This window comes from Coffea eugenioides, chromosome 1 (assembly GCF_003713205.1).
Source record: "Coffea eugenioides isolate CCC68of chromosome 1, Ceug_1.0, whole genome shotgun sequence".
Classification (NCBI taxonomy): Eukaryota; Viridiplantae; Streptophyta; class Magnoliopsida; order Gentianales; family Rubiaceae; genus Coffea; species Coffea eugenioides.
Window position 1 is genome coordinate 52,429,721 of NC_040035.1, and position 23,908 is coordinate 52,453,628.

Sequence of the window (23,908 nt, forward strand, 5' to 3'; positions counted from 1 at the left end):
GAGGAAAAGGCAAGGGCGGAAGGGGATAGAGGAAGGAGGAGGAAGGAGAAAGAGAAAGGGAGAAGACGGAAGCAGTAGGGAGAGAAGGAATGGTGGCGGTAGTGGGTAGTGGGTAGTAGTGGGTTTGGGCAAGTTGTTGGGCTTGGGTTTGGTTTTCCTACTCCGTGAAAGATCAAAAGTTCTGAGCTCAGGCGGTCTGAGATCAAAAGTCTGTAAACAACAAACACCTGATTTGGAGAATGAGTTTTTGTGTAATTGCGTAGTGCGACAAACTACAATTTGTTCTTTTAATTTTGCGCCAGAAAAAATCATTTCATTTTCTTCGGTAACAACCAGAATACTCAAATAATTCTACAGAAAAATAAAAGATAATAGAGACTGAAATTTTTTTTTTTTTTTAAAAAAAGCAAAAGTTCAATAACGCGAAACAAATTTTGCAATATATAGAATTGGTTGTCTATTTGTGTGGCCTCAAAACAAAGATAATTTGCCTGTCCTTTCATTCAAACGAAATAACAGATCAACAAGTTTTCAAATTGATTAATTAATGAATTAATTGTACGTGTATATTTGGCTTCAAATTGGAGCATGAGCGCCGGAAGCTATAGAAATGCACGGTGTTTCCATATTCCAAATTGAAACGCCGATTTCACCATGCAACATCATGTCATTCTCCAATATGTTAAACTCTTTTATGGTGACTCTTAAGACACATCTTACAAATAGTAAAAGCTTTCCATCACACTGAATCAGTTAATTGCGTTTGATGAAATACTCGCATTATGATTTATGAGAGTCGCATTTTTTGAGAAAATTTTAAAAATTTTGTGTAATAAGGTTCTTAACAACCTCTTTACGGCCCATAGATTACATTTTTTAAGGTATTACACCATTATTTTTCTAAAACACTCCAAAAGGCTGCAATCCAAATGGAAGTATTGTCCATTAACTCTTTCAAGTCACTATTTTCTTATTCTTTATGTTTCATTTACATTGAAAATTTGTTGAATTTGATGCTTCCTTTTCATTCTCATCCGTTTTAGACTAATCTTCTATGTACGCTTCAATGTTAGTAGTATGTTTGGATAGAAAATTTTTTTTTAAAAAAAATTTCACTTGCATCATTAATAATTTCTTAATTCACTTTTTTATATTTGTAATATTTATCTCACATACATCACATCACAAAGGTGATACAATAATTATTTAGAATAATACTCTATCCAAACAAAGCCCAATTGCTAGTTTTTGTTACATGCACTTCCTAAAAGCATATGATCACATGATACTTCAAAAAGTTGAAAACCATGAAATTTGAGCTCATATAGGGTTTTATAATAGTTAAAATACCTAAATTGTGACCAATTTATTATATAAATACACACATTAATAATTATTACACGAATTTGAGTTCTTTGTACAATTGTGAAAAACTTTTGATGGCTCGAATAAGACCATATGAGCTAGCCTTTTTTTTTTTTTTTTTAGCAAGAGCTAGGCTTGATTTTAGCTTGAATCAAGTGAGTTTTAATTTGACGGTCCAGGTCGGGCCTATCGTGATGGCCTGATTCAAACCGCCAAAAGTATGGTACAGTTACCAAAAAAAAAAGGTGCAACAGCGTTGGTCCTTATTTTTTATTATTTTCTCTCGCATTTATATTATTTTAGAAGTTTAATAACTGAATTACATATTAATGAGACCGTTCAGTGGACAATCGTTGAATCCTTCACATATGTTATTAACACACGATGCATCCTTGCCAAATGCAATCCATTTGCATTTTTGTTGATTAAGGCCCGTTTGGAAAGCAATTTTTATGTTTTTCATGAACACATTTTCCAATCACATTTTCACCTCACATATATCAAATCGTTATAGTATTTTTTTCTACAAAAAAATTCAGAAAAATGCAATCCAAACTATTATGGAAAGTTTGATGTGCATTTCCTTAATGACCCAAAAAAAAGGGGCAATGTTATATACCCTCCCCTTCTATTATTTACGCTCCTACTATTCCATTTTCATTTTGATGAGACTGCATTATTCCTACCCTAATCTCTTCTCCTCGCCCAAGAACTAACTTTACCAGATTTTCTCTTACATTCTAAAACCAATTAATTATTCCATTACACATTAAAATGGCTAATTTAAAATTATCATTCATATGTATTATGGATTTTTCTACAAAACTTTACGGAATTATATAATGCTAAAGATCAATCTAGCAATGTAATATGAACAGATTCCAAACTTCAAGATAAATAAATAAATCCAAAACTTCAAAGATGACAAAAAATTGAGTACAACTACAATGTCTCGTAACTATAGAGAGAGTGAAGTTTTCTAGTATACTTCAATAAAAGAAATCAGAACAGGGGTAATACGGTTTCATCAAAATGAAAATGAGATATTAATAGTGCAAATAACATTATTCGAAAAAAAAAGAGAAAAAACGATAATGGTTGATCATCATTACCAAATTTAATTAGCTCGTGTACAGAATGCAAGTTTGTAATTAATGATCCTTGATATCATAACCTTTTTTTTGTATCCATTTTGTAATATTCACGGTAAAATTGGTTCGATGCATTGTAGATGCCAAATTTATTATTATTATTATTTTTTAATTTTTTTGAAAAGGTAGATGACAACTTGCACTGGCTCCAGGATACAGATTTGTTGCTTATTGGAACAAAAATTTGAGTTTTTCATTTTATTTTGCTTTTGCTTTTGCATTCAGCATGGCAAAACAAGTAGCAGTGGTGCTCGTTAAACAAAAGTAAACAACGGAACAACTACTTTAGCTGAAAACCACAAAAAATGTGACAGCCAACAGATCAAGAGTAGGTACTCGTTAGACAGAGAGATCGGGGGATTTGATTCCAACAGCGAACCAAAATATTGCTAAGGAGTGAAAGAATTTGAGGATTTGAAAGGTTATTCCTATATAGGGCAATTAAAAATTCATGAACTTTGCCATTCCTATATAATTTAGGCATGGGAAGGAGCCTCCCTAGTTTTAAAATGGAGCAATCCATTTTTTTTTAATTAAAAAAAAGCCGGACGAATTAGCATCGAGAGAGCGGGAGAATGGGCAGCATGCTTTTTTTTGCCCCGACTCAAAAACATACGCGACCCAAAATTCAAATTCGAACTCGCTTCCTATTGGCCCATTTAAAAGCACGCGGATCGACCTTCAAAAGTTTGGTTACCGTTGATTAACTCATAATCCGACGGCGAAAACCTCGTCGACCAAAGAAACTAAAATGATCGAGACACCGCTATATATACCTCCGTCGTCAACACTCACCATCGCTCCTTCTCTCTCATCCGAATCGTCACTAGGAGAAATCACTCGCCCCCTAATTTATTACTCTACCTCTTTAGCTTCTCCAGGGTTTTAATCGTCATTTCAGATGGAGGCTGCCGGAAAAGTGAAGAAAGGCGCTGGAGGAAGGAAGGGCGGTGGCCCTAAGAAGAAGCCTGTCTCCCGTTCAACTAAGGCCGGTTTGCAATTTCCGGTTGGCAGAATCGGCCGTTACTTGAAGAAAGGTCGCTACTCTGAACGTGTAGGCACTGGAGCTCCGGTCTACATGGCTGCCGTCCTCGAGTACTTGGCTGCTGAGGTAATTATTTCCCTCCCTCCGATGTTTTTTTCCCTCGCATTATTTGCTCCTGATCTATAGGCAGTTTTTCTTGGCATGAATATTGAGTTAGGGTTTATCTGAAACTCAAGTGTATTGTTAATTTTTTTCAATCTGTTGTTCCTTTTTCTTAGCTAGATTCGTCCATTTTTACTTCAGTTTGGCTTGATTTTCTTGAATTTTTACTTCAATCTGTTTTAGGGCTTAATTGTTGTCCCCTAGGTTGTGTATATCGGATTAGCCCTAATTTTCGATTTGTCTGTATTGTAGGTGTTGGAATTGGCTGGAAATGCTGCTCGTGACAACAAGAAGAACAGAATCATCCCAAGGCACGTGCTATTGGCTATAAGGAATGATGAAGAGCTTGGAAAATTGCTGGCTGGTGTTACTATAGCACATGGTGGAGTGTTGCCCAATATCAACCCTGTCTTGTTGCCCAAGAAGACTGATAAGGCCACCAAAGAACCTACCAAATCACCCAAGGCCACGAAATCTCCATCCAAAGCTGCCAAATCCCCTAAGAAGGCTGCTGCTGCTTAGATCCTTCTGATTTTTTTCTTTTTGATTGACCTTAGTTTTCAGTTGTATCTAATTGTGGGGTTAGAAGTTGTCTTTGGTTTCGATAAGGAAGAGTTAGATCACAGGGTCATATTGTAATTCATAGTTCTGGTGTCTAGTGTATTTCAGCTGCATTATTGATGAATGAAACCACTTGTTTCTGCTATATGTTTGCTGGTGAGTTAATCTATTTGTTGGTTTTGGTTCTTGGTATTTACTGACTTTTGGTTATGGTTCTTAAAGTAATCACCTGGATTCATGGATTGTTATTTTCCTGTATAAATTTGGGAACTTGAGATTTGAACTATTAAGGACAGTTAGTTGTTATATGAAGCTTCAACTAGATGAATCAATAAGCATTCAGCTATTTGCAGTTCTGGGTTCTTCCCCAATATGGTTTGGTTGGAATACACGTTATTTATAATTTATTTATACACATTGATTTATTTATATCATTAATACATTTTTCAATCATTTTTTTTGTTTGATATTAAAAAAAGTGTTATAATATTTTTGTACAAAATTATCTCAAATAATTTATTATTCAAACACACTCGGTTTTCTTTACCTACAACTGATAAATTTCCGCTAGTTAGTTCTGTATGTATAATATTCCGAACTAGTTACCTAGGCAAAGGAGTTGAGTGGTTGTCTCGAGTTCTTTTGAGAGCTGTCTCTCTGTTTCATGCTGACTTAAGGGAGAAATTCTGTCTGTGATTCGATTAAATTTGGTTCTAAGAGGCCAAGCATGGTATTAAATCACTCTTACGTGTTTTTTTTTTTTTTTGGGGGTTTTGGAGGTTTTTTTTTTTGGGGGGGGGGGGTGGCGGTTGGAAGGACTGTACATGTTTGCTGTTGCAATACACTAGTATCTCTGAAAGCACTTCTACAGGAGGAATGGATTCTCACTTGCAAATTTGGTTTCGTGTTCTGTTTCACAATTTGCTTCAAAATCGGATAGAATAGCCGGAGAGGTTTTGCTCAATCTTTAAATCATAAATTGCTCATTTTGTATGGGTGGATCATGGATGGATATAAAGTGTTATTCAGCGTTACCCTCGTTCAATTAAAATCAGACCCGGCAACCAGGTACATCCAAGAGTTATTCCAGCTTTCCCCTCGTTCAATTAAAGTCATAGAAGTCAGGATCCGGCGACCAGGTTCATGGTCCTCTCGGAAATTTTCAAAACCTGTTCAAACATTTGTTCGCCAAAGCAATGCAAAACCTTGTTTGTGAATCAAACATTTCCAATATCCTTTGGTTCTCCTTTCAAATCCCTCTCTTGCTATGCCATTACCGTTCACAATATTTGAATAACTTAAACGTGGAAAATATGCTATAATGGATCAATCATTTCAACTAAGTGTTAAGCAGCTTCTTGGATTTAGTATGTTGTACGTGTTGCTGTTCACAAATGCCAGTTAAATGTTGAACATTTGTGATATAGACAGAAAAGATCAGAAAGTTTTTCTCCGGAAGTTAATATACCACGCTTTCTGCCTCATTACCGATTCTGCCAAACCCCGAACACTTCTTTTTTTTTAAAAAAAATTCTTTTATGTATTTTGATGTGTAAATAGTATTGTAACTTCCAAACAGGATGCCTGTAAGGAACGGACAAAAATCAGGATGCAACTCAATGGATGCGATAGCCAATAGCTAGTTTGGTCAGTCAATGATGCATATATTGCACTAAAACTTGTTCACTTTAGAGGTGATAACGAGTTTAGTCGAATTCAAGTAGTGGTATGTTCGAACTTGAATTCAATGATAAGCACGCGTACTTGAACTCGAACTCGACTCGAGTGAGTAAAAATTTGTGAAGCTCGATTCGACTTGAAAGAAAAATAACCAAAGCTCGAATTCGACTCGATAAGGCTCGATACAGTTCTTAAGCCTTATCGAGTTCAAGTACCTGAAAACTCAAATTACAAAATTTTGTGTCAATTATTTGAAATATAAATTCATATTGGTCATTTCATAATCAAAATAAATATATTATAAAAATAATAAAATTATTTGAATTATACGATATTTGTTATGATTTGTTATCATGATATTTGTTATGATTCTTGTGATTTTAAACAGAAAAATTTTCAAATTTTGCCTTTTACTTTTCCTCCTTTCTTTTTTACTTTCACGAAATTACTTTACAAATGTTACAGTTTTAAGAGTTAAAAAAAAATCCTTATGAATAATTTTTTTTGCTTGAATTTGTTATTCTACCAAAACCATTCTTCTTACATTGTGTACAATTGATTTTTGGTCATCGTCAAATTCTATCAATCACAAAATAGCGCCATTAAATGTATCAATTGATATAGTTTGTAATTACAAGTCATCGTTCATGATTAACATTTTTTTTAATATTTACTTTTGTTAATTAGTACTTTAATTACTTAATCATCAGATATTAGTAAAGGAGAAAGGAGGGAAAGAGAGACAAAATTTAAAATTTTTTTCTTTTTAAAATCATAAGAATTATAGCAAACATAATGTCAAAAGAGATGATTAGTCTATTTTATTGAATCTTGTAATCATTAGTATAATTTTGTTATTTATTTGTGTTGTCTAATTTATTGAATGTGAATTTCGTGAGTGTTAAAATGTGTGTATTAATTATTTATAACTTTTAATTATTTTCATTCTTTTAGTAATACAACTTATATGCATGCGTAAAGGATATTTATGAAATAAAAGTTCATCTCTCTGTTTAAAGTACTTTTTTAATATTACTTTTTCTAATTGAACTAACTTTGTTATCAAAACTTTAATTTCAAAGGAGATTTGTATAATTTTACAAACTTTAGGGGAGACTAGTGAGATTGTCAGAAATTTAAGGGAATGTTTCTAAACTTATTCCTTGGTAAACTTCAAAACAGTTGGCCGCTCTTTTATACATCTCATTCCTGGTTTCCATTTTTTTCTTTTACAAATAATCTTACAATCTTTATAAATCATAGGCCATTGTTTTACATCCTTCGATCTATTATTGGATGCCTACCATTTACCTAACACTTAGGTTGTTCTGTGTATAAATTTCTACCACTTGATCAATTATTTTTTGTATTTTTATCATACAGTTACCATTAGATTGGACCATGATTCAATGGAATAGTTTACTTATCGTTTACTGTTTTTTAGATGAAAATTTTGACGATAGTAAACTCAGAAGGTATATTTGACAAAGCAGATTAAAGTTTAGAAGCTTTATTCATTTTGTTTGTTCTCATAGCTTCCTTCCTGGTCATTTTCATAAAACAAAGGACACAAGATGTGCAGCTTCTTCTTCAATAACTTATCGTCAATACAACATTATTAAAACCAAAAACATTCTAAAGTTTATAGAAATCAATATATTTTTCCAATCTTACACATTTGTATTTAAACATTCTAAAATTTTTTATAGAAATGAACATATTTTTTCAACAATACACATTTGTATTTACATGTCAAACCAAAAGAAACAAATGTGAATTCACTTTCTATAAAATGCAATTACTAATATATTTAACAAAACAACTTATTATTTCCTGTGAAAAATATAACTACTACTACAAAGCTATTGTTTCATCAATTACTACCAATGAATATTTTCCAATGGGAACTGGTTGTGCATAGCACAGCCTACCCCTATTAGTTTTCTTCATTTTTCTCACTTTCTTCTTTGTCTATTCTACTTTCTTCAATGCTCCAGCATAGTTGGTACATTTTTTAAAACATCCACATTACCATCTTCGCCATCACAAAAACCCATCAAACTCTGAACTATCTATCTCTTTTTATTTTTCTCTATTTTAGCCTTGATAACAACCTTCACTCCATTTATGGTGTTTTCTACACTTATTTGTCCTGAAGATTTACCATCATAGTTGTACAAATCACTCTTTCCGTGAGATGGAAAAGAACCGCCTTTTGCTGGACTTTGTCTATAAGTCCGTATGTATATCGCTAGAAAGATATAATTGCTATAAAGTCTTCAAGTTAAAATGCTATTTCAACCGAGAACTACACAAATACTTGCGCTGGGAATCATGGTGATGAATCCAAGAATCCAAAAATGTTTGCAAAATCACATCAATCTCTAGTGAAAAAGCTACCCGGTGAAGGAAATTTTTCAAAAAAAGAAACAAAATCTACTATCGGAGGTGGAAGTACGGACTCAGGAGCAGCAATAGCTGAGAAACATGAACAATGTGAGATGCCGGCAAAATCCATAACCATGAAACCCAAGAAGCTAGCCGGTGAAGGAAATCTAAAAAAAATGAATCGGTCATTAGAGAGTACTAACTCTGCATAGCAAAAGCCCAAGAAATCTAAAAATAGCGGTGATTTTACACAGTTTTTCTTTTCAGTACAAGAGGCAATCACTTTCGCCATTATTGTTGTAGGCTAGTCCATGAATAGTGTGTGTAGAAGACCAGTGATTTTATACAGTTTTTTTTTTTAGTACAAGAGGCAATCATTTTCACCATTATTGTAGTAGGTTAGTCCATGAATAGTGTGTGTAGAAGACAACCGGTCTCATGGAGGATGTTAAAATGTTAAAAATAAAAATCAAGGAAATCAGGTAATATCAAGCTACTGAAAAGAAAATTAGAGCTCTCAAGAAAAGTTAGTAGACAAAACAAACTGAGATGAAGTAGGTCACCAAAGGCTGAAGCGCAAAGTTGATGACGTCATGCAGAAAAAACGGGTGGTGAATTGGTTTACACTTTTCAAGTAATTCTTATCATCTATTAAAGATTCAAGAAACACACTGAAGCTATTCACCGTTAATTTTTTACTATCTTTTTCGGGTTTAATTGGACCAGTGACAAATAGTAATTATTAGTCTGTTTCCTAGAGCACTCCCCGATCTACATGGCTGGAAATGTAAATGGTTAAACTAATTTTTTGTTTGACAAATTCTTGAAGCAGTTGCTTGTAACAAATCATCGATGATCAATTACCATGCTGGTTTAATTGTGTGACCGAATGGAGTAATAGCGAGTTACAAATACGCATAATTAAATCCAAAAATAAAAGAAAGGATTAAATGGAAAAAGTCTCCACGAAATATTATATTAGTTGTACTTTACACTTTAAAGTATTTTAATTGGCACTCTACACTCTTGATAAATTACAAAATGAAGAAATTAACTTCATCTAAGTAATTGATGAAACGATTAGCTTATCTTTCATTAAAAATTTAAGCGGTAAAAATTCCTTTTGGTGGGAAAACATTTGTTATTGAGGGTCTGTTTGGTAGGGTGTAAAATCCTTTCCCTGGGATGACATTTTCCTTGAAAGTAATTTTCCAAGAAAATATTTGATTTCTCCATTATTTTCCTGTGTTTGGTTTAATTTTTTGAAAACATTATTCTGTTAGATTTATGAGTAAAAAGTGGTTGTGTTTCACATTGGTCTGAGAGACGGAGAAAGAGCGACTAATATGTAAGTAAGGGTCCAAGACCTAATAAGTTAAGTTTTTGGGTCAGAGTTGGGTTCCTGACTTACATATTGGGCTCTTTGGTGGACTCACTCGAGGTGTTTCTCCCTATCAAATTGGTATTAGAGTTTCAGGTTGTGAGACTGGGATACTCATAGGCAAGTGGATTATTCTTGGAGTTGGACCAGGTAAAAATTCTCTTCTTGATGGTGGGTCGAAGTGTCAAGAAATTTGGTTGGTGTTGGACTAGGTGTGCCATAGGTTTGGCACGGGGTCCGGTTGATGTTAGACCAAGAAGTCAAGGGTTGGCAAGGGTCCAGAATGCAGTTTGGATGTTGAAGAAGAGTGTGTCCATATTTGAGAGAAGACGTGACTTTGGTGATAAACATGAGCTTGCATTGAGTATTAAAGTGAACTCGCAAAAGGGTTAGTAAATTTGGGTTTAATGCGAGGGTTACTCATGAAGGGAGAGATTTGTTAGATTCATGAGTAAATGGTTGTGTCCTACATTGATTGGAGGGATGGAGAAAGAGCGGTTAATATGTAAGTAAGGGTCCAAAACCTAATAGTTTAAGTTTTTGGATCAGAGTTGAGTTCCTGACTTACATTTTGGGTTCTTTGGTGGACTCTTTCGAGGTATTTCTCCCTGTCATATTCTCAACAAGTAATAACCATTAGATCAAACTGGGGCTTATTATTCGTCGTTTCCCTCCACTTGTAATCTCCTTCGCATGCTACATCACCACCAACGTAAAACTCTACAAAATTGATTATTTGCTGAAAAGTCACCATTAACATCGAAGCACAAGCCATCAGAATTCAAAAAAACACTGAGTTTGTTTGGACAACAAGAGTTTAGAATAAAAATTTCAGATTTTGTTTTGCTTGCATCATACACACAATTCCCAATCACCTTTTTATCTCACATACATCACATCACAAAAAGTGCTACAGTAACTGGATCAAATAAATCATCCAAATAAATTCTTATCCAAACAAACTTACTATATCATCCTTTTTTGTCCCTTTTTCTATTCTGTTGCAACCTTCCCTATTGGGCTCATGGTGACTTCTCTCTTTCTAGATTGCAGTTTATCTTGATTTCTTTTTCTCCATTTATGTCTTTCTCTGTCATCGAAGAGTTAGCTATCGACCGTGGAAGAGGTAGGTGTTCGCTGTGTGAGAATGGGCAATGGCTACAGGCGATAGATTCATGAGTAAATGGTTGTGTCCTACATTGATTGGAGGGATGGAGAAAGAGCGGTTAATATGTAAGTAAGGGTCCAAAACCTAATAGTTTAAGTTTTTGGATCAGAGTTGAGTTCCTGACTTACATTTTGGGTTCTTTGGTGGACTCTTTCGAGGTATTTCTCCCTGTCATATTCTCAACAAGTAATAACCATTAGATCAAACTGGGGCTTATTATTCGTCGTTTCCCTCCACTTGTAATCTCCTTCGCATGCTACATCACCACCAACGTAAAACTCTACAAAATTGATTATTTGCTGAAAAGTCACCATTAACATCGAAGCACAAGCCATCAGAATTCAAAAAAACACTGAGTTTGTTTGGACAACAAGAGTTTAGAATAAAAATTTCAGATTTTGTTTTGCTTGCATCATACACACAATTCCCAATCACCTTTTTATCTCACATACATCACATCACAAAAAGTGCTACAGTAACTGGATCAAATAAATCATCCAAATAAATTCTTATCCAAACAAACTTACTATATCATCCTTTTTTGTCCCTTTTTCTATTCTGTTGCAACCTTCCCTATTGGGCTCATGGTGACTTCTCTCTTTCTAGATTGCAGTTTATCTTGATTTCTTTTTCTCCATTTATGTCTTTCTCTGTCATCGAAGAGTTAGCTATCGACCGTGGAAGAGGTAGGTGTTCGCTGTGTGAGAATGGGCAATGGCTACAGGCGATAGAAAACAATTTTAGCAAGTCTTTTTATGGAAGTTACTTTACACCTTGAGGTGTAAAATATTTTACACAGAAAAATATTTTCATCAACAATAATTTAATCAAACACCGGAGCTCAAGGAAATTGTTTTCGGAAAAAAAATTTTCAATCGAAACAAATGGACCCTTAAACTAAGACTAATTTTTACTTCATGAAAATATTTAATTGAAAACATATAAAAATAACATACAAAATTATTTTGAATGACAATTGGCATCGAACTAACAAATTAGTGTCTTCATGAAAGCCCATTTCAACTAGAGGTGATAATGGGGCGGGTCCCGTCCCTCCCCATCCCTAATCGTGCGCTCTAAAATCTCTACCCCCTCCTGATATCATAACCATAAGGAATTTTTGTTACCAGTATAGCTGGCAATTGGGCGGGTTGGGCAGGTTTTGGGCGGGTTAATATTGGGTTTTCACTTAAATGGGTTATACCCAACCCGCCCAACTTTAGATTGGGTTGATTTTGTGTTGGGTCATATTGGGTTATCTCAAACCCATTACCCAAATATGACCCAACATATTAATTAATACATTTTGAATACATAAACTTTTTCACATACATTCTAACACACAAAAAAGATTTTTTTCACACATATAAACACATTTTCACATGCATAAATGTATTTTCACACACACAAACACACACTCACTTCTTAAGTTCCTTGGAAACATATCATAAATAGAATAATATTTTATATTGCTTGTATTGTGAATTTTAGATAATAAATTATACATTTAAAGAAGAGCATAGCCCCCCCCCCAACCCACACAAAACACCACCTTAATCTTTTCAATAATCTCTTCCATTGATCCACTATCAATTTTTGTGTCCCTTAAAAAACTTTGATTTGTGCCGTGCATCTACTCTTAATATATAAGACATGTTATATAGGGAATTTAACATGTGAATAATCACAATTACAATTATTACACTCAAAAGTAATAAATTATTTTTACTTGGAAATAAAAGCAGACCTATAAAAATAAGAACAAGTCTCGCATAAATTAAAAAGAAAGGAGAAAGATACTCATTATTGGTGCAATAAAAGATGCTTGCTAATTATAGAGAAACAGAGAAGTAACAACAAGCTGCTATACCTATACTACTGTCTCTGTACATCCGAAACCATGGTCACTAGAATATTCATAAGGAAAATAAACTCAGACCATATTTTTCATCCAACATCTTTTCTACTGCTCGTGAAAATAGATCAGTGAAAACTTCTCAACTCACATTGCACATCTGTAACTTTTCCTAACGTCTTTCTTCGCTCTTCATTTTCAGCTAATTTCTGTTCCATAAGAATTTCTGCCGCTGCTTAATAATACCGTCAATCATCCGATTGAAATCTTCGCTCCTCAATTTATATTTGGCATAATAAATTATTATAGAAGTTGAACATGTTTAACTACTGTTATAAAAATAAAATAAGCATGAGTTTTTATTTTAAATTTCTTTTTTCTTTTAAATAAAATTTTAAAAAATTGATTGAAAATATAGATATATATATATATATATATATATATGAGAATTTTGAATACAAATTAATCAATGAATTATTAACACATGTCCAAATACAAATAGTTGGGCATATGTGTATTGAATATTGTATTTATTATTTTCAATTACTTTTAAACAAATTGGGTATTGGGTACCCAAATAAAAAACCCAATCCGCCCAATGAATAAGTTGGGTTGTTCTTACCCAACCCAACAAAACCCATAACCCAATTGACCCAACCCATCCTTTAAAATTAATGGGCGGGTTGTTGGATTTTGGGCTTTTTTGCCAGCTCTACCAGTAAGGAAATAAATAAATAAATAAAGGACCAATGGCGAAATCCAGACTTAAGAGACACAAAAAAAAAAAAAAAAATGGGGGAGAAGGTTGTGAAAACGGGCGACATATTTTCGTCAATGTTAGAGCTCCTAATTCTAGTTAAGTCATAGCATTAGCTTTTCTTTAACAGTGAAGTATATCCGTATTTCCAAGCCATTAGAATATCGAAGACGAGGGAATATATTAAAAAAAAAAGGGGAAAATAATATGCAAATATGGAAAGGAGCCCGGTTCACGTATACATCTCCGATGGCGCGATGGCTCCTCTCTCGTCCCTCTTCCACTAAATTGTTCGTTGGAGGTCTCTTTCTCTCTTTGTTGAATGCTGCTTTTAATCTCCGATTATTATACGTGGCTTCGTGCATATCTAATTAGTGCTCTATTGGGTAGCATGCCATATATTTGAGAAAATGTTCCAATGACTTCTTCACGTGATGCTGCTAGCATGGTTGGACTATGTACAAGGTTACTCAAGTATTGCAGCACTAACCTGAGAAGATGAAGGGATATGGCATCTATCTACCTGTGGAGATAAGTATAGTCCGCACTAACGAAATGGCTTCAACAAAAATATTGCGTTTTTCGCGGAAATGATGAACTGTTTTGTCAAATGCTATTTTAATGCAGAATGTTAGAATCTAGGTGAAGTTACAGTATTAGATCATTTATCATCCTTGTACAATCTCCAAAATGAAATCTTAATGCGACTATTTCAAAGGAAAATGTTTGGATCCTAATTCCTTTCTGAAACTATTTGCGGGGCCAGACATTATCATTTTTTACATGTGATTCTTTTCTCCCTCACAAACGTCCATACAGTCATACCTGATGAGCGAACATTTGGAAAACTCTACAATACGATTTTGGTGATTGACTTTAAGCTATGATCATTGGTCGTTGAATTAGGTCGGCATCACACTAGTGAATAATCCTTGATGATAGATAGTGACATAACCTTTGATAAATCATATTGACTGAAACATATGATTCAAATGGTTATTAGAGGAGTCTTTTTGTTATTCTTTCGCTTCTTCCTCCGTGTCATTTTGTATTTTGGTTTGCGGCCATGAGGAGGATACATACTCCCTTTCCAGACAATGTATAGTTGAATACTTTGCATTTGGTTGCAGGGCTGTCTTACGACACCAATGAAACAGTTCTGAAGGATGCTTTTGAGATGCATGGAGAAATTATTGAAGGCAATATGCTGTATCCTTGATTGTAGTCTTTTCTTGTCCTTCACTTTATTTAGTCTAAGTGTTGATCCCATGTGCTTGACAGTGAAGGTGATATGTGATCATAAGAGTGGAAAGTCAAAAGGATATGGATTTGTGCATTTCACTACAGAGATTGCAGCGAGCAACGCCTTGAAGGAAATGAATGACAGGGTATGTTTTTTGTAGTATTACATAGTTCTGTGTGTGAGCTTGCACCTTTCTTTCAGTTCAAGTTAAGTTTTCTAATGCTCCTTTTTCAGATATTGGATGGTAGAAATATCCGTGTTCAGTATGTTCACAAAAGATGAAGGCAAAGGATTCGGTCTATGGTGAATCATTTGTTGATTTAAATATTGTCTGTTTTCTCAGCAATGAGAAGAAGAATTCGTCACTGGCATCTCTCTTTGTATGCTTGCATGGTGGTGGCCTATAACGACAATCATCTAAATTTGAGTATTACTAGAGATTTTGTTCTAGCTTGTGACAAGTACGTGTGATAATCTTGTGCCAATTTTTCCGTTGAGACAATTTTCTGGAAAATTTCATTGAACTAGAGTGTACGGGGAACTTATTCCTACCCAAGAACAAATGTACATACTGTGAGATCATAACCTTTTCTGGCATTTACCAGTCAGGTCTCTTACTGAGAAAAGATGTTATCCACTAAGAGAGATTCGAGAAGTGAATTCATTATTTGATTTCTGTATGCTTTGTTGTTGAATCGTGAATACAATCAGGATAGTTCTCCTGTCTTGGCTTTTGAGTGGATAAGATAAAAGATTCCAATTCTCTGTATGTTTAACTTGGTATATGGTGATTCTCCTCGGTTGCATCCGGTTTTTTTTTTTTGGGAAAAGGGTTGGGGGGGGGATGGTGGGTGGGTTTTATTCGCAGTGTTATAATACTTTAAAACGCAAATATTTTCCCGGCTAATCTTTTTGGAGCCTCATCAAATTACACAGTGTTTGGATACCTCAATTATTTCAAATAATATTTTGCTTGCATCACAAACACATTTTCCAACCTACCTTTTTATATTCCCAATCACCTTTTTATCTCACATACATCACATCACAAAAAGTGCTACAGTAATTATTCCAAATAATATTTCAAATAATACACTATCCAAAGTCTGCTCTGACTTGTCACCTTCGGTGAACTTGTTCAGGTCAAGTCCATGCGTTTGTCCTGATGCTCTTCGGCCTTGTTTACTCCATGGTACTCTGGCTTTACAATTTCATGTTAAGCTACATGTGAATTCTTCACTTAATTTTGTAATGGCTTGTTCGCATATGTTAATTCTCGAGTTGATCTAGAATATTGAGAACACTTGGGTACACCCAATGTTGGTACCACTCTAAGACCTGCTAGAATTTAATGCACACGGTACAACCCTTTCACAAACCATTATTTTGGATTGGTACAACCCTTTCACAAACCATTATTTTGGATTGGTACAACCGCACAAGTACTGTGTACACATGTCAATGTTGATTAGATTCTTTCCTCAGGCTGTTAGAAGGAGGCCAAAACTTGGGTAGACTTCAAAGATCCAATGATTCTGATTATGTTACACCTTTTGATAAGATGACGCGACACAATTTGGATCATTGAGTTTTGAAAGTTGGGTTTGTCCAAGTGTGAGTTTTAAAAGGACAAAAAATGTGTGGGCAAAAATAAAAGGAAAAGAAAAAAAATTTCTCAATGAAAATGTATTCTGATTAAAGAAAAAAGTTATTGAAAGCGAATGGGTATCGCCGAAGGCGAGGCATGAGCATTTTCAAATTTGCCGGGAGGAGTTAACTATACTTCCTGGTCCTTGAGAAGAAGCAGGGGAGTAACTTCAAAATTCAAATATGGGTTGCATGGCGCAGCAGAAATGGAGAATATCCGGCTTGGAGATGGGCTTTAATCATGTTGGATCTGAATCAGACTTTTCAGCTGTCAGTCGATGTCGAACTCAAAAAATGCTAGCCCAACCTAGACCCACTTCAATTCGATTCTTAAGAAACCATTTCCTCCAAAGGAGGAGAGTCGAGGGTGGAACCCAGCTACTAAAGAAAAGTCGGCCTACATTGGGATCTTCCATGTACAGTACAGTACAGTACCACGAGACTTGAATTCTCGAGTTTTTATCTTCCTCCTTTTTTTTTTGGGGGGGTTACATAATTCTTGACTCCATCGGTATGAAAGCTTCGGGCCTTAGCCCTTAAAGATAACCAATTATAGCAAAGTTCATCATCCGAGTGTAGCAACACGTAATGAAACCTCAAATGCGAAGCTGGAGCCAGGACGAGAATTATCTCGGGTCTAAGCCGATTATACGTACGCATTCTGAAATTCTTCATTGAACGTTCCAAGCTAGAAATGGACTAAGGTAAATGCGCAGACAAAAGTCTATTAGGAACTCCCTTCATTTCAAGCCCTTGTCAGCAGACCATGTTTAAACTTTAAACACTCAGAAGCTCGAGCAAGGCCAGAGAGGCATTTTCCTCCGCCAACTCAAGTTTTTGGACAAAGATGTTGATAGTTCAATTTATTCATAAGCTGTAGGAAACTAAACATGACAAGCACTTCAAAATAATTTTGAAAGTTTCTGCTTCAAGGGCAAGTGATCGACCAAAGTAACCTGCAAATCCAACTTCCCCCTTCCCTTGAAACAGCAGGGATTTCCCACTTGTGAACCTAAATCTACTCCCTTCTAAGGTAAAAGAAACTAACGTCTGCTCTTCTGGAGATTATAAGGTAATCCAACCAGAATCAAACATTAAAACTCTTGCAGAAAAGTAAACATTAAGTACCTGAACAAGATGGTAACAAATACGGTCATAGATCACAAACCTCGCAACAAGCAAAACATAAGGAAAACCTAACAAGTTTATGCATCTTAAACATCATTAGTGTGCAGTGCGCATTATTCCGTGCAAATAGCCCCCAGTCATGATAAGGGACACAAGCGAGACAATACCAGCTGGAAAAATCTTTCCTGATCTTTTAAAGCGAGAACCCATCACTCCCAAGAGAGCAGCAGACAACCCAAAACCAAGGGATGAAGCAAAAACAGGTTTTGTAGGAAGAGCTGTGTAGACATAATACAGTAGCGAGGCTGCTAGTCCACCAGAAATCAATGACTTCTGACTGCCACTTTTCAAATAGCCCATGAGTCCACCTGCTCCTACCAAGAAAGCATAGACTAATGTTAACTTTTGAGACATGGAAAGTGCAGTCTTCTTGCTGCTCCCAAGGTTTTCATCCTTGCTTTCACCTGAATCCCCTTCACTCTCATTGCTATCGTTACTATCACCCCCATTATTGCCTCCACCACCACCTCCTCCTTTACCACTTGCATTGCCAAAGTCATTTCCACCCCCTCCAGTGTCTGGTAGCACATCAACCCCTTCCCCAGCTGAATCGACTGTGAAAGTAGTAGGCATTTTAGAATCTGAGATGACAGTTGCTCTAATCCCCCCAAAAACGTGTTTTTTTGGTACACACTTAATTGGAGATAACACTAACTTCGTTGCTAAGAAATGCCCAGAGGAAACTGCTAATGTTGATGCTAGATTCTGTGCAGCGGGATTCCATGCTCGCAGAGAATGTTGGAGCTGACACTTAGGCAGTAGAAGTAAAGAGGATTGAGAAAATGTCAAGAGTTCTCCCATTGCCATTGACATTTGGAGCTTTAGCCTGCTTATACAGATCCGTAGAAGTAATGCACGCGGGAACTTAAGTCTCAGGATGTCTGATTTTCAGATCTTGTGGTCTTTGCAACTTCAACAAAAATCAGTCTGCCATTCACTATCTGCAATTACATATCAAAATTACATACTTCCTTAGCTATCCACCACCCCCTGACCATTCTATGGTAACCAACAAAAATGCAGTTGGATTAGTAGAATCTACTTGTGTATTAGCTATAAAACTTATCCATGAGTATCCCTGAGAATTATCTAAATAATGAAAAAGTCAACTGCTGCTTTAAATAATCATCACTGGTTAAACTTCTTATTTGACATGCACTCAACTCATAAAATTATGCTTCTAGCTTTAACTTGTGAAAGGCATGAGTAGTTTACTCATGGAAACGAATAGCCAAAAAAATCATGACTTTTAGTCATCTATTTTGATTGCAATAAAAAGAATTTGTTTTTGCTGAAGACAAATTTAAAATAGATTAAGATAACATGATGAGGATATGACAGGTAACAATGGAAATGTCACATAAAACTTGGGAGAATTCAACCAAATCATAAGTCCCATGCTTCTCTCTGATGATTTTCAGTTCTTAAGGACAATTAATGCATGATGCATCGGGAGCATCAAATCATGTTTAGACACAAGGATGCACACTAATTGGTGGCGTTGCTGACCTACACATTCTTTAACAGAGTCTATCCAATCCATACAGCTCTGTCCACTTGTTTACATCCCAAGAGTACATTCAGCAAAGTGTTCGAGACTCCAAGTTTACATTTTGACCCTTAAACTTCATAAAAATCCAAAAGAATTGCTCTTTCTTCACCTCTTACATTGTGCCTAACAGGAAAGCTTTAAACTTTATACCACTAAGAAAGACCTCGATTAATAATAAAAAGAAAACAGAAATCCTAATGAATCAAGTGAAAGAAATAATCATTTTAATCACAGAAATTAACAGAAGCATTTCTGTAATGAAACGCATGAATTGGCACAGATAAGTATAGCTATGATAAAAAGAAAATATACCCTGCCATTCATTGCCTTTAACGCATTTTGAGCATCAGTTTCTGAATCAAACTGGACAAATCCAAACCCTTTAGTCCTTCGCGTTATTGGGTCAATAACAAGCCTAGCTGCATACATCAGTTACACAGTATCAACCCGAAACAATTATTGACTCATAATGGGAACTGCATAGGATTTTTATATAAAAATATCAATCCTTTACCAAAATTGAAAAAACTTTCAAAACACTTGTTCAGGTAAAAAAAAAAAAAGCAATTAATAATCCCTCAAAAAAAACGCGATATAGCAGAAAAATCACCAATCTTTTTCAGTAAGCTACTAAAAGCTATCCAAATCACCTTGCGTAACCAGACCGAATGGTGAAAACAGACTCTTCAATTCTTCAGCAGTCGTGTAAAATGATAATCCTACCAAAAAACCAACAAAATCAGGAATACATCGAAAAACCAGACTATACCATACACATCTAGCAACAGACGACTCTTAACTCTACCAGAAACTTCCGTACAAAGAGCATAATGAGTATAAGCAAAGAAACCCAGATTCGCCAGTGTTGTTGAAATATAGAGACAGAGAGAGCATATCACTTACTGCTTACAAATAGTTCTAGACCTCTTCTGGCCATCTGGGGTTCTAGAGAGTGGAGCAATCGGTAATAAAAGAGCGTGCAACTTTTCCAAATTACCAGTTAGTCCTGAAGTTTGTTCGGTGAACCATTATATTATCAGAATTTCCTTTTAGGCGCACTATAAGCTCTCTCTACCTCTTGTTTTTTGAGGTTGATTTTTGGATTTCACCAATTACGTTAGTACTGAATAGCCTATTATTAATGTACATGGTATATGCTTCTTTATTTTGTTACAAATTAGCTAATATTTGATTTGCATTGTAAAAAGAAAGAAACTAAATTCAAAATGTTTTTTTAAAATCTACTCCCCATATTTTATTGAGAATATACTTTTTTATAGTAAATATTTTTAAATGTTTTTCTCTATATGTAAGAAAATGTTACAAAGAAATTATGTGCGTATTGATTAAATTGTTTTTTGCTTCATGTACTCTTAAACTCGACTTTTGCTCTTAAGTTGTTTAAATAAGAAATTGTCTGCGTATGCAGTTGGCATTTAATCAAATATTAATAAATGTGTGTTTGGATTGTAAGTTATTTGAGATATTTTTACTGTATCACTTTTTGTGATGTGATGTATGTGAGATAAAAAGGTAATTGGGAAGATAAAAAGGTGTATTGAAAATTGTAATGGTGATGTAAGCAAATATATTTGGACAAATAACTTACAATCCAAATACACTCATGAAAGTTATTTTCCTTAGCATAGTTTTTTTGGTCTAACAATTCCACATTTATTTGAGAAGGTACTTATTTCTATTTCATTACCTTCTACGTGGGGAGTTTTTGTAAATTTTTATAGCAAAACTAAATTGTAGTAGCATATGAGATAGGTGGTTGGAAAATTCAAAAAGCTAATAAAGCTTTTTATAGAAACGGAGTGATTGAAGTGTGGTTTCCTTACTTAATTTATTTCTTCAATTTTATTTATAATGAGTGATGTTAAATCTTAATTAATAGACAAATGACTGCTTAATTTTGTTAATCCACTATTGTTACTAAAAAAATCTTCAACACTAAATTGCCTACAACTTTTCCCTTTTAAGATTGCGTCACAATTTCACAACTAACTAAGGGATAAATTTGTAGATGAAACTACTCTATAATTTAACAAACTTGAGCAACAAAAAAGACGAGGAGGGTTGAGTGGGACAATTAAAATTCGTGAGGCCTCCCTAAGTAGGGGTATTTAGTGGAGGGGGTTTTCTGCAATTCACAAAACGTACTACTCGTCACTGGAGAACCTTTCTGGAACCTAAAAATTACTATCAAAATTACATCATCGACGCTGTAACAAACAAAGTACAGAAAAAAAATGGCGTGGAGGAGTAATCTCTCAAAGAATCTCAAGGAGCTTCGAATCCTCTTCTCCCCATCGGCTCCAGCCAGCTCTTCAACAAGGTACCACTGTTAGGCTTCCTTCTCGTACAGTATATTTTGTTTAGTATTTCCGTCGGCTTATGTTTCCTTTCCCCCTTTTCCCTCTCAATAATGGTTTCGGATGCATCATTCACAGAGTATTCATTGAAAGGAATTACAAGGATCTTAAGAAACTCAATCCCAAACTTCCGATTTTGATCCGGGAGGCCGATAATACAGAGCCTCAGCTTTGGGCTAGATTTGGTATGTCTTTTTACCCCCTTCAAATTTCTATTTATGTCTCCCAACTTTAGATTTCTGTGGAATGCGATGATAGTTTGAACTTTTTTAAAAAAATGATAAATTTAGATATAACAAAAAACGTCATAGGGGAATAGTAGCCCGTTTTCGTCACTATGTTGATGTAGAAGTGGAGAATCTAGGAAGCTCAACTTGTCCTGCAATTGATCTTGGCATTCTAAAGATTCCGACTTTTAAGAGAGTTCAGATTTTGGTTTTGCTTCGTGAATAAAAGAGGTAGTTGACCTAATGGCATTTGTGACACGTTTCCCAAATTTTTGGGATTGTTAGGAGAAATCAACTTGGACGTTTTGGATGGTTAGTGCATGCAATTTGGTTTAAAGTGTTTGATACAACAATTAGGAAGACTAGTTTATTATGAAATAGTTGCAACCTACTTTAATTCCTCTTGCGTTACGTATCTTTGTCTTGTATGTAATTTGGTCACATCTTATTTGTGCTTTACTATTGCTTATGGATCTTTTTGTGTATGACTAGATTTTGGAGTTGAAAGAGGAATACGTTTGGATAGTATGACAGAGGATCAGATCTCAAAGGCACTAGAGGATCTTGCTAAAGTTGGGGCAGCTCTCAAATCTTGATGTAGGTGTCTATGGTCCTTTATTTTTAATAAAGCAATGGTTGCTGGAAAATGCCATATCATGTTCTCCATTTGTTCTAAGCAACTTGATTTTCTCTTTTTAATGAAATTGAGACGAGTTTTTTCCCCCTTGCTGAAACTAAGAAATTGGGAATGGGTTATTGAAAGTTTATGCTATTCTGCATGAATTTCAAACTGCCTAGTTGGTTTGGATTGTCTGTACTGTTTGGAGGATATGAATGCCATATCCTGCAAGCATACTAATTAGTGTTAATAGTGTTATTAAACTGATATATCTGGTCAGCTATTCAATGTTGATCTTCTTTTGATCTGGGGAAGGGGGAATGGTGGGGAGCTGCAACTGTGCTCCCATGAGAAGAGATGCTGGCTGCATTTTCTTTAGCCCTGCATTCTAGAAATTTGAACCAGTTCTGCTTAAACTTTATCAGGGTAACTCTATGTGGTACACCTTCGCATATGGGATTGTTGATCCTATGAGGAAGTTGAGGTTGCAAAGTCCCAGAGTTATGACTTTATGGTTCTAGGATTCCTTTCTGAAAAGCATGGCTCTCTTATCTATATATCTGGACATCCATTTATTTATTTATTTATTTTTTGGGGGGGGGTGGTGTGTGTGGGTTGGTGGGGGAGGGAGAAGAAGGCGGGTGGTGCTGGAACTGTACTCCCATGTGAAAAAGATTCTAGCTTGTGTTTTCTTATTCCCGAATTATGGATATTTGACCCAGTTCTGCTTAAAACTTATGTTGGTAATCTATATATAATACAATTTGGCATTTGGAATGGTTGATCCTGTGGGGAAATTGAGATCATGAAGTCCTTGAAGTATGACTTTATGATTCTAGGATTCCTTTCTGAAATGTATGGCTCTCTCAATCACTTTCATTTTTATTTTGTCTGGGTTAGTATGTCCTTTTAAGACTTCTGTTCTAGTGTTACATGTAGGTCCAATGGACATTTAAGATGAGATTGTACTTAGTGCTCTAGTGGCTAGGTGAGAAAACCATGTAGTCTGGTTTGTCTAATAGGTTATTGCAACAGATTTTTGGTTGCCATAATACTAAAGGTAGGAGGCAAAAACTGGAGATGCTGGCTTATCTGCCTGCTAGGTAGTAGCTATAACCTAAATGAATCCTTCTTGGATGTCTCAGCTTATAGCATCATTGGGATAAAGACTTTGGGATGCTCACATGAAATAAAATTTTGCCAATTAGGTATTGGTGCTGGAGAAGCTTTTTGGGTACTTTGTTGGGAATGGTCCTTTTCAGAATAGGATGCAAGAAAGAAGTTGAATAGAGTTCTGCAGCTCTTTTTTTTTCTGGAATAGCAGTTGGCTTTGTGCCTAGGGCCAGCATTTGGTTTTAGCTTTATTGCCTAGAGACAGAGCTAAGTTATGATTGTACCATTACGCAAACACAACCATGCACACACATACACTGGAAGAGGATTATTTATTCCAATGTTGTTGTGACTTCTCATGCATCATCCTGTAATTGAAAAACCACTGAGAAAAAAATCTCCCCTCAATTTCTCTTCAACAACTTTGACTTAGAAAGATAGCCTCCTTCAATTTGTATAGTTTGTCTCTGGAGAAGCTGTGTAGTTTG

At 35.2% G+C, this 23,908-nt stretch overlaps 5 protein-coding genes across 5 annotated transcripts; 3 read left to right on the forward strand and 2 right to left on the reverse strand.

Moving 5' to 3' along the window:
• Window positions 1-3,323: 3,323 nt before the first annotated feature.
• On the forward strand, window positions 3,324-4,407 carry LOC113777784 (histone H2A-like). Its single transcript, XM_027322987.1, has 2 exons — window positions 3,324-3,627; window positions 3,916-4,407. The coding sequence occupies exons 1-2, from the start codon at window positions 3,418-3,420 to the stop codon at window positions 4,183-4,185; spliced, it is 480 nt and encodes a 159-aa protein (XP_027178788.1). The 5' UTR covers window positions 3,324-3,417; the 3' UTR covers window positions 4,186-4,407.
• A 9,121-nt stretch (window positions 4,408-13,528) lies between these two features.
• Window positions 13,529-15,376, forward strand: LOC113777832 (glycine-rich RNA-binding protein 4, mitochondrial-like). Its single transcript, XM_027323047.1, has 4 exons — window positions 13,529-13,754; window positions 14,584-14,652; window positions 14,735-14,841; window positions 14,931-15,376. Exons 1-4 carry the CDS (start codon window positions 13,661-13,663, stop codon window positions 14,976-14,978), a joined length of 318 nt encoding a protein of 105 aa, XP_027178848.1. The 5' UTR covers window positions 13,529-13,660; the 3' UTR covers window positions 14,979-15,376.
• A 1,858-nt stretch (window positions 15,377-17,234) lies between these two features.
• Window positions 17,235-18,368, reverse strand: LOC113777773 (protein FATTY ACID EXPORT 2, chloroplastic-like). The gene has a single exon (XM_027322975.1). It carries the CDS (start codon window positions 18,342-18,344, stop codon window positions 17,568-17,570), a length of 777 nt encoding a protein of 258 aa, XP_027178776.1. The 5' UTR covers window positions 18,345-18,368; the 3' UTR covers window positions 17,235-17,567.
• A 15-nt stretch (window positions 18,369-18,383) lies between these two features.
• LOC113777847 (small RNA-binding protein 11, chloroplastic-like) lies at window positions 18,384-20,020 on the reverse strand. Its single transcript, XM_027323067.1, has 4 exons — window positions 19,987-20,020; window positions 19,734-19,802; window positions 19,396-19,502; window positions 18,384-18,472 (listed from the first exon to the last, which is right to left on the reverse strand). Exons 1-4 carry the CDS (start codon window positions 20,018-20,020, stop codon window positions 18,404-18,406), a joined length of 279 nt encoding a protein of 92 aa, XP_027178868.1. The 3' UTR covers window positions 18,384-18,403.
• Window positions 20,021-21,278: 1,258 nt separating this feature from the next.
• LOC113777841 (NADH dehydrogenase [ubiquinone] 1 alpha subcomplex subunit 2) lies at window positions 21,279-22,576 on the forward strand. The gene is made up of 3 exons (XM_027323059.1): window positions 21,279-21,424; window positions 21,540-21,646; window positions 22,181-22,576. The coding sequence occupies exons 1-3, from the start codon at window positions 21,339-21,341 to the stop codon at window positions 22,282-22,284; spliced, it is 297 nt and encodes a 98-aa protein (XP_027178860.1). The 5' UTR covers window positions 21,279-21,338; the 3' UTR covers window positions 22,285-22,576.
• The last annotated feature ends 1,332 nt before the right edge of the window (window positions 22,577-23,908 follow it).